The sequence below is a fragment of the Acanthaster planci genome, linkage group LG02, assembly GCF_054643075.1.
Source record: "Acanthaster planci isolate LZ-2023a linkage group LG02, COTS_SCS, whole genome shotgun sequence".
Lineage (NCBI taxonomy): Eukaryota > Metazoa > Echinodermata > Asteroidea > Valvatida > Acanthasteridae > Acanthaster > Acanthaster planci.
In genome coordinates, this window is record NC_141778.1 from 9,738,015 (window position 1) to 9,748,717 (window position 10,703).

Here is a 10,703-nt window from a genome sequence, read left to right on the forward strand (position 1 = left end):
TTTGTAAAACTACGAATATTGCAACTTCGTGACCTGTATTTTAATAGAGGTATCACGCATTTAGGCATGTACATTGCGCAGAAAAATGGGATCACTAGGCACCTTAGCGATAACTGGCAAGATAAAAGTTTTAGTGACGAAAAGGAAAAGAAAGGAAATAGTTGAAATATCTTTTGGGAAAAACGCTTTATGTACTGCATCATTGGTGGTCATAATTTGACATACGTTGGAGTCAATATCCAACATTTCACTAGATTTCTTCATTCCAGACTCTAGCATCATTACGAAGGATATCTGTTACTCAGAGTGACAAAAACGAAGATATCAAAATAAAAAAAGCGTTTACTTTTCATCGAAAGTACTTCTGTATGTGGGGCCCGGATGACACAGTGAACTAGATACGGTGATTCTCGACTCAAGTAATACTAATTCATTTGCATTATTCTGAAGGAACCATTTTTGCGAAGTTGTACCTCTCATTAGTCAGGCAAAATTGGTAAATTGCATTGGCAAAACTAAAGAAGTGATTCTTCTTTCAAGAAACAAGAAATGAAAAGCCTTGAACTTAGTTTTTTATGTCAATTTCAAGAACAGTGGTCGAGACTCTACTACTCAAATATAGTAATGACCAAATTGATTCGACGTAAGATTTATAACTGCAGGTACGGTGATCATAGTAAAATTCAAATTTACAATTCAAGTTTCGAATATTATTTCAAAAAGCTGACCGGAAAATATATGCTTGAATAATAATGTGTCAAATAAATGTACATAAAAGAAACGACAAATCTTCAATTTCAAGCTCATACAATAAACGACGTAAACGTAACTTTCTCTTACATATTGAATTGCATATTGAAATTTAAGAGACTATTACATTAGAAACACCCAATATATAGACATTCTCACTTAAAGAAAGAAGCCTAATGCCGGAATATACGTGTAAATATAGAATTCGAATCAGCTGTGTTAAAGAAAATAAAACACCTTTATGTGCCCAATTATTTTAGAAAAAGAAAAAGTGAAGTTGAACGAAAGGAAAAGGCTCGACAGAGTTAATTAAAAAAAATGACGAAGAAGGCCAAAAAGATTGTAAAAGAATTAAGCATTTTTCCAGGAAGAAGCTCTGGATATTTGGTCCCATTTTGATCCAAAGTTACTAAAGTGGCTCGAGTTTGGATTCAAACTACAAGACCATGAATGGGTTGAGTAATATTTGACGGAGTTGGCGGTCACCAATTATCTAATTATTGTGTATACAGAGCTCGTGATTAAGGAAATATGTTTTGTGAGAGGCCGAATCATCAATATTTGTTATTTTCGGGTTGAGCTTCAATTGTAAAACGTCATTCAGGTATCTGTGAGCTCCCTGACTCTTAGAAAAAAAAATCATCTTTCATATAGAAGGTAAGGTTAATTTTGAAGGCAGTTACTTATCCAACAACAGATTTATTTCTACATAGGTATACATTATACACAAGGAGGTAAACATTCGATACATAATGCCCTGCTACCGGTCTCAAGCAACATTTTCTAAATAACGGTCATTTCTCATTTTATTGGTCGCGTTTAGCATGGCTGTGTTTTTCGTCGTGGTTTTGGAGATACGAGTGATGATTTTTGCTTCAATAACATTTGGGTCACTCGTTTGAAAACCACCAACGCTTTTTGACAGCTTTACCAGACTTTGAAACCTAACGTTTTGCAGAGCTAAAGTTTTCTTTGTTATTTGTGACCCACCATCCCCAAACCAGGCTGAAGTCAGTATTTGTGATACTGGACAATTCCTCTTCTTCAGTTTTTTCACTTTAAAGTGATCCACGTTAAATCAAAATTCTGTCTGCAGTAAACTTCGTATGGGTAGTGATAGCTTCAAAACTCCCCTGTAAATCTGAACAGTGGAAGTTCCACTACTTTAGGGTTATGACGTTACCTACTTCAGCCTGGTTTGGGCATGGTGGGTGACATTTTGCTTCTTTTACAAGAATTTCATTTCGTGCCATATGGTTATACGACTTGTCCATTTGTTTTCAAAAACGCAGTCCTTTTTTAAACCAGTCTTTTCAGTTGGTCTAATTCCTTATCGTTTTGCTGGTTATGTGATGTTCATTTGGGAATACACCTCTAAACCAGTAGAGGAAACTGTATTATCGCCAAGATTTATTTCCATTTTAGGTTTAGGCACACGGAATGTCGTTGATTGGCCTGGGCAGGGGTCACTGTTGTAAAAGCTTCCTTCGAGCAGGCTGATAAGCTGACAGGTCACGATTGCCTCACAGACTGGTGAAATCGGTCTGGGTCCCCACCTCGCAGTCGATCTCGTAGCCTTTGTTGTCGTGTCCGTTGAGGCCGTTCTGCATAGCTCCGTCCTGAATCGAGAACAAAATAAGACTCGTTAATACGCTGACTCCAGTTTAGTATTGTATGATTGGAAAGGCAGTGCCAAAAATGGTGTCATTATTTTAATGGTTTGGATGGAAGAACACAAACATTTGCAAGAGACTGCATGTAAAGGATGTAGGCTGACCCTTGATTAAACATCCGTTAGAATATTTTAGAGAGAACTGAGCAAATTGTTGGATATAGGCCTACCTTTAATGTTTGTAAATATATCTACAAAATTTAATGGCAGTGCTTCCTATAAAGAAAGATTGGTCTATTTTATACATTGAATAAGAAAAGAAATGATTGAGTTTGTATATTTTTGTACATTAAAAGAACTTTTAAACTATAAAGATTACATATATATAACATGCTTAAATGAAAATTAAATTACCTAAACTCAAGACAGTCACTACATCTCACCTTAAGTTCTTCTGCATGGTCTTCCCGTTCTTTTTCCTTCCGGGCATTTCTGAACACTCCCACCGTGGCGGCGACGTAGCATATCCACGATCCAACCTGATGAATGATACATCAGTCAAGTGATGAGGTTTCTTGTTGGTTCGATCTATATGATTCAGTTAACATCTAATATCGCTCAACTCAGAGCTAATGTGGCCTCTAAGGTTAAGTCAAAGGTCAGGTGTTTCTGATAGAGGACCCCTTTGAAGGGGAGGGCTAGGAAAGTTATTATAAGCTGATTGATTTGATAAAATGTAATTTCTATAAAGACTTGGCCAGTTAGGCTCTCCAAAAGCCAAGTTTGAAAAAAATTAAATGGTTAATTTGTTGAACTCTTTTTTAATTTTGTAATTTTTTTTACTTTCATGCTGAAGAAAATTCCGAGGAAGGTTATGCGGAAGAGCTGAGCGTTGTAGATGAGGCAATCACCAGTGACGCCACACTCGATTCGATCTAGAATACAGGCGCCTTCGATCGCAGCACCAAAGTACAGCGGAGCTGGTAGGAACCCTGAAGCAAACAGGTGAGAAAAGTTCCAAACGCTGTCAATGGACGTACATTACATAAAATGCATTTCAACTGGAAGCTTTGCAGGGACAGTGACCTGTTCAACGGGATTCCTGGCTTTTGCTGTGACACGTTTTTAATCGTGAACCTTGTAAAAGTTATTGACCACAGTAATCACGATTTGGACTCTCCAAAGTGTGGTCTTGTTGACTGTATTGCCCATGAAGCCACGGGCGAGCTGTTACGGGGAACAGTCAAGGCTAACAGCGACACTGGTAAAGGCCAGGCGCTCAAACCTTACACTGCAGAAGGCGCTTGGAGTAATCTTCATCTGCACCCACTTTTTAAAAATACTTTCACCTTTGACATGCACAAACGTTGTACTGAAATTTTTAGGAATGTGTTTAAATGCTAAGTTGATCTCACAAATCTTTTAGATTAGTGTACCACGGAAAAAAAACATTTAAAATTTAAATACATTCTTAAATGCCTTGCGGGAAACAGGCTGTGTATTAAATGTGTTAAAATGTGGGTACACAATATAATGTTTAAGCTCTAGACGCTGTTTTGGGGAGTGTGCATGACACCAAAACAATATGAACACGAAACCCACACAAGATAATCAAACTCGAAGAATTTTACCTAAAGCTCGACCAAACAGAGACTGTATTCCGAGAGCGTAGGTCTTATCGTCTCCAACACTCCTGTTGAAATGAAATGGGAAGTGCACTCTGGTAGTAGTTTCACACTAAATCGTACGCGCCAAGCGGCAAAGAACGGTTGAATGCATTACTGATTTGCTGCAATGGTTTATATGAAATACGGATGCTAACTGAATTTTCTCTCGCTGTGGAAGAAGAAATAATAAAAAAGATACCTCATTGTCATCATAAGCAAGGGATTCTTGGCAGGCGTCCCAAATATGACACAGCAGAAGAGGAAAACTGCAGCGTAATACACCATGTTACATGTCTGCTCACAAGAACCCGCTACCGCCTGTTTTGAGAAATCATCCGTTGAATTGGCTGAGCTACAAGAACATCCAGTGTAGACCTATATTTTGGTGTGAGAAATGACGTACGATCAATATCGCCATATCTTGCTTGATCGTTATCCCCAATACTACAGTGCACAGTACGTGACAGAGCCGATTCTTGAGCCACTGCGCTTTAAGTTCATAATCCATGCTCACTTTGAGGTGAATGCCGTTGAGCTACGTACGAGGGAAGAGTGTTACTTAAAATGGGCTTCATGTTATTTGGTGTGTCTCACGCACCCAGTGACAATCAGGTGATAATTTGATATCAGGTTATCAGTTGAGCGGGTCTACCCCGCAGCTCTCACTGGTTTCACAAGCACACTTTATACGATCTCAATGCATCTCAGGCGAGGCCTAGAAACCATCACCTCTTACACGAATGAAGGGTTAAAAGTCGCCTAAAATCTAAACACGCATATAGTTTAATATTATTTATATGCCTGCTGTGTTGGTGGACTATAATACAGTACAATCGAATTAGTTTAGAACTGCGGTAAGGACTAGTAGTGTATTTATACGTCAAACCCCCTTTATCGTTATCGTCGATCTGATAATATAAAATCAAACCCAGTGCTTCTTTGAAATAATTATTTTTGTTTCAATAGGTCAGTTAGAGATAAAAAAGGACGCAGTTGAAACGGGAGAGTAGTTGCTTCCTACCGTGAGATTGACATTGGGGTCGTCTGTCTGATTTTCCTGCTTGCCAGTACAGCCAGCGAAACACGGTGTGGCGTATACCAGTCCGTCATGGCCACAAACTGGTTCATATCGCCCGGCGGAGCATTTGCAATCTTCGTTGCACGGGTTGGTTGTGCTGTGCAGATGAAAGATAATGGATTAAGTACAATAAATTTCGTTTAATATAGGAAATCTTGTCGGTACGTGTCTTTGTCAAAAATGAATACCTCAACTCATTCATTGACAGGAGAAGTCTAAATCTTCTTGCTAGTTCTACATCTTGGTGTTCACCTGTCGCAGATACGTGAAGACGTGCTGACAAAAGACGTTGCCCTTTCTCGAGCAGCTTGTGTTCACAAGAGATCATAAATATGCTCGTTTCCAGTTTCTGTATACGCCTTTGGCTATTCTACCTTTCTAGCAGTCTGAGCCATCTTGTTCTCCAGGACTTCGAGTGGCAATGCCAGCAAGCGGTACTACTTGGAGAGCGCACGTAAGTATTACGTTAGCTGCTCTGACTTCAGAATGAGACATGTTTAAGCAGTGGTTTGACCATTCTCTCACCTGATTACCCCGTTCATATTGCCGGCGTAAGTTGGTTCAGGACATGAAAGGAAGTATACGACTGGTATGCAGCACATAACTATCACACCGAGTGTCAGAACAACCTTGCCGCAGCCTTTGGAATCCAAGTTGAGCTTCTTGACCAGAAATCCACCAACAATGTTGCCAAGGAAGGCCCCAGGCGTAATGATAATACCTTTGAGAGGGGAAGGACACGAGGACGTCAGATTGAAGTTTTTATGTCCATACATCAAATGGTTTACATCCTCAGTGACAACGAATGGTTAATGGTATTCTGTCAGTTGACATAAAATTCAGAGAACTAGTCATTGTTGTCTTAGATGCTTACCCCAAACTTTGCTGTTTAGTGACCTCCTGGATAGTTCGCTTTAATAACCTAGCAGTTGTCTGAATTTTTTTTTTTGCACATGCATTGAAATGTTTGAATAACGGTTCCAACATGTATAACTTGCAGTTATTCCCAGTCCATTTTATAATGAGTGTCTTTCTCAATCTGGAACAATTTGTAACGTCTATCATCTGAGTTTTACTGGGGCAAGATGGGTTGATGGCAACATACCAACAAATAAGGAAGACTGGGCTGCCGGTATGTTGAATTGAATCTGGAGAAATTTTGCCAGGAAGAAGCCAAAGGAGGCAGCTATCGCTAGATCGAAGATACTTCCTACCAACAGCGCCATGAACACGAAGTTGGTGACGAGTCGTTTGGATGCGACAAGAAAATCTAGCGGGAAGTAGGGGAAAACAAGTTTATAAGGATTAAGAATGGACAAGAGTGAACAGATAATCTAATTTTTTTATGAACTGGAAACTTACTTTACGATCTTGTCGTTTCGAGTGCTCAAAATATACTAGGCAATTTAACCCTCGCACTTAAAGCCTCACCTTTGACAGAGATTTTATTATCGCCTTTTCCTTCCAAGGCTAACTTCTCCTTTGGGATGTCTTCCTCTTTTATTTCCACATCCATCTCCTTCGGGAAGAAGAAGAAAGGAATGGAAAGGATCAAGATGATGACTGAGGTCACGATGAAACCCATCCACCATGCGCCCAGCCACTCCTTGGTGCCGTCGTACTGCTGCGGCCAGTCGACGAACAAGCTTAGGAACAGGAAACCCTCTCCATACCCGACCAGGGTAGCGCTTGTACCAGCCGTCAGGATACCAGCTGAGAGAAGTGGGGAAAGAACAGGGCACTGGTTTATTTCCATGTATTCTCTCTGTTTTCCTGCGTCAGTGGTAAATTTTGCATACGTCATCTGCTGTGTAAGGTCAGTTTTTTTTATCGAAGTAGCTTCAGCTAAATCGTACAAATTATATACTTCGCGCACAGACTTCGAAATTGCACATAGTTTTGTATTTGATGCTAGCACGTATTCCAAATGCCATATTGTGGTGTTAAATACACTTAGCAAGGCCAGGCATGGGATATTTTCCTTTAAACCTCTTGGACGACGATGATCCTATGGGTTGGTGATGGGTTAAACTCATCAGAAGTGAGATACAACAGTGAAAACCTAGACCCACCGATGTAGTAGGGTGTGGTTGTCCCTTTAACTTGATCATCAATATAGGTCAGAGCAACCGGAAAGACTGGTCCGTAGGCCAGGCCCATGAGAGCTTGACCCAGCAATAAAGCCCACATCTCATGAATCCTGGAGCCAGATTGACTGATGTCGTCAGCGGAACATGTTTCATCCTCTCTTGTCGCATCACAAACAAATACGCTGGAACTGGATCCAAAAGAGAGAAAAACTATAGTTTTAGTGTATTAGTTTTGGAATCGCACAACTTGCCGTAATGGGAAGTACACATACCGGTATATATAACACCTAACTGGTCACCTGGGCGTACACGCATGTGTCTTTAAATGTCCCACGTATGTGAGAGAGAGTACCCATATGTGTCTTGTACACTATTTTTACAAACAGAAAAACAAATCTTGTACCTGCAGTATATCTAAATTTCATCTGCTGCTTACCCTGTACTATTGCCACTTGGCAGGGTGTCTCCCTCTCTGTAAGCCGGGTATAAGAAGTGCGGGACCCCGCTCAAGAACCCACCGACTGCCGTCATTATTCCTAGCACGCCGACAATGCGTGGCCTGTGCCATGTGTCGCCGACATACGACATCAAAGGGATCGAGATGAGACTGGCGAAGTCACTGGTGGAGAGCACCAATCCAGCTACCGAGGTGGTTATCCGGTACTGCTTCTCCAAGGTGGTGAGGACGCCGGCAATGTACAGCCCCACGGTCACTTGGAAGCAGGTGAAAAGGGCAAAGCACAAGCCGAAAGCCCAGGGACGACTGAAGAAATTTAAGCCCATTATTTAAGACGAAGACACAAGCAGAAAAAGCAGACTCGTAGCTTGGTCAGGGTCTGCGAAATCACATAAAATGGATTGAAAATGAAATTGTCATCACAGTAAAATTAACTTATATTTCTGGTTCGTTTCAGCCAAAACAGATGAACATAATGTCCGAATCAGTTGTTTCCCAAAATCTTAAATTGAATATTCCCACCAATCTTGCAGCTTTATACAGTGCCCTTCTTCATCATGCACAAAAAGGTGGTACGAAAGTTACCTCGACAGAGATCGGCAAGGTATCCGCTGATTGAATGTGTGCATTAGACGACTTAATGCTTAATGTTCAGCTGAGTTGAAGAGGAAATGTCCAATGGTTTGTCAAATCCGCTAGATAAACATCATGGGACTTGGTGAACACGGAGGCTACACTATTTGGCCTGTGATTGGTGGGCGATGTTTGACTTGTATGTCAGGGGATGCGCAGTCTAGTTAACGCAGTATTCATTTTTCTAAAATTAGTCACTGTCGAATGCATGACAAGCTGCCAGCAACTTGCATGTCTTTTCATTGCTGACGCTAGGTGCGGAAAGTGTGATTTTAATGCTGACCCTCCCAACAGCCAGCAGGGAGCTGTCTATCATTTATGACTACGATATTTTCTATTGGAAGACTTTGAACTTTACAAAATGCTTTAATGTCAACACATTAAACAGTCACAATAGGGTTAAACTATCGTATCTTACAATCCTGTTGTCACGATATGCTGCCAAAGATATCATGTAAAGTGCTCATGAAGTGGGTGTTCGGGCATGTTTTGTGGGGTGACTCCCTTAAACGAGTACTATCTAAAAGTAATGGCAGCCAGTCTTTCTTCGCCTTCCACTCGAGTGTTCCTTTCCAACACAGCCAGAATCACCCTGTTGATCTGATCTTTCTGATTGTATGCTTTAAATTCAGAATGATCATTCTGGGATTGGGTTTATACCTTTTAAAATGACAAAATATTTCCCTGCCTGCTCTGTTTTCAAAACTGGTAGAGGGGAAAACTTCTTTCTGTCACAGATTAGAAGGAATACGTTAGCCATATTTTATGCAACTCTATACTCCTCTGCCCTGAAAGAAAAACTTCTGACATCCCTTTCTCGTTACCGTCACTGAAAAAATGCACGTTAACTCTTAAAAATTTCCATGCCTTTCCCTAAAGGGGGGGGGGGCACAGAGACTGTGATGTCACTGCAGGAAGACAATATTAATTTTGGAGATTTCCTGTTAAAATTGTACTCTCCGAAATGGCTGACTGAAAGTACTAGTGAGAAGTGTCTTGCTTCCGTCGTGAACTGAAACAGCAACAAATCATCAAAGTAGGCAAAAATATCCAAACGTTCGGCGAAATTGCTATTCCTTGAAGAGCTCGAACACTGTGGATTTTGTCCCATGTGACTTTTGCACATTAATGTGCAAATTCATATAAGTGAATAAATGAAAAGGGGCTTTTACCCAGAAATCGACTGTGGACAACATGCATTTACATTAACATTAAAATTACATTGCAGTGGCCCTTAAGAAGATACTGCAATGACATAACTATGGATTGAAGGGGCAGAAGTATCCATACTGCGTAGACCTCAAAGGTAACAGGTTTGTGATACCACCATCACATCAAGCCCGACCTTCGCTCAGAGGAATCTTTTACCCAGCACATTTTTTATCTGAGCTGACGAATCCTCTCCGTAGACAAGACGAAAGGAACACAAGGTTACACAAGGTCCGCAGTTTTCACGCTTAGAAGAGATCATTCCACTCTCCGCCATCTTGACCAGTCGACAGCAAATGAGATCCGCCTGCAAATAAACCTCGCCATGACCGTGAATGATCACAAGGTGGCAGATGTGCTCAACTCCGACTGCTACTGTTTACTTTGGGAAGACCCCACACTTTCCTTTGAAAGGAAGCTGCATCACAAGCTTCTCCTCACTTGCGTCAACTCATCTAGCTTCTGCTGGCGGGATAAATTCTCTGCAGCCCCCAGAAGATCAGAATCTGCTAATCTCGTACAAGGATGGCCAAACCCATAACACAAGGCAGGTGTAAACAAGATTTCCTATCAATGTGGCAGGGGATGGGCATAAAGCCCATGGCAGGAAAGGAGAATTTGAGACATCATCCATTATTAAGCACTTCCACACCAAATGACAAGGCGACCTCATCACCAGCACTGAACACTCGTACCTCGCCGCATCAGGGACACTATCGAAATCATCGAGCAAAACACAGTTCTCCAAGACACTGGGTTAATTGTCAGCGACTTCTAATGCCCCATCTTCGCATCCCGGTTCAATCTGTCCCCCATACCCTAGAATTATCTAGCTTCCCAGACTTAAGTACCCTTCAGTTGAACCCTGAGGTTGGTCCTGACTTAGTTTCCTCTGCCCGCCTCATTGTAATTGGACACCATAGGCTGCTTCACTGTTCAAATCCTGCCAGTCTCTTGACGACGGAAAGAGCGTTCTGCTCAAAACGTAGAAAGAAAAAAAATGAAAAAGTATCTTCCAGTCCTTATCAAAAACCATGCATACTCACAAAAAGCTCATTTTGATGGTGCTACCGCAAACCTATTAACTCTGCTTGCCACCTTCAGCATAAAACTTTAAACCTCATTTGCATAAACCTCGCAATCGATTGTGCGTTCACGCAAGAGCCAGGTTTTTTTTAACCATCTCACAGCCGGGGCGGGGTTTGAC

At 41.2% G+C, this 10,703-nt stretch overlaps 1 protein-coding gene across 1 annotated transcript; it reads right to left on the minus strand.

Annotated features, from left to right (window-relative positions):
- LOC147799844 (solute carrier organic anion transporter family member 5A1-like) lies at nt 1-8,386 on the minus strand. Its single transcript, XM_087133616.1, has 12 exons — nt 8,240-8,386; nt 7,634-8,033; nt 7,180-7,385; nt 6,539-6,820; nt 6,213-6,377; nt 5,633-5,828; nt 5,051-5,204; nt 4,229-4,404; nt 3,994-4,055; nt 3,206-3,354; nt 2,806-2,901; nt 1-2,369 (listed from the first exon to the last, which is right to left on the minus strand). Exons 2-12 carry the CDS (start codon nt 7,978-7,980, stop codon nt 2,274-2,276), a joined length of 1,929 nt encoding a protein of 642 aa, XP_086989742.1. The 5' UTR covers nt 7,981-8,033; nt 8,240-8,386; the 3' UTR covers nt 1-2,273.
- Nucleotides 8,387-10,703: the final 2,317 nt, after the last annotated feature.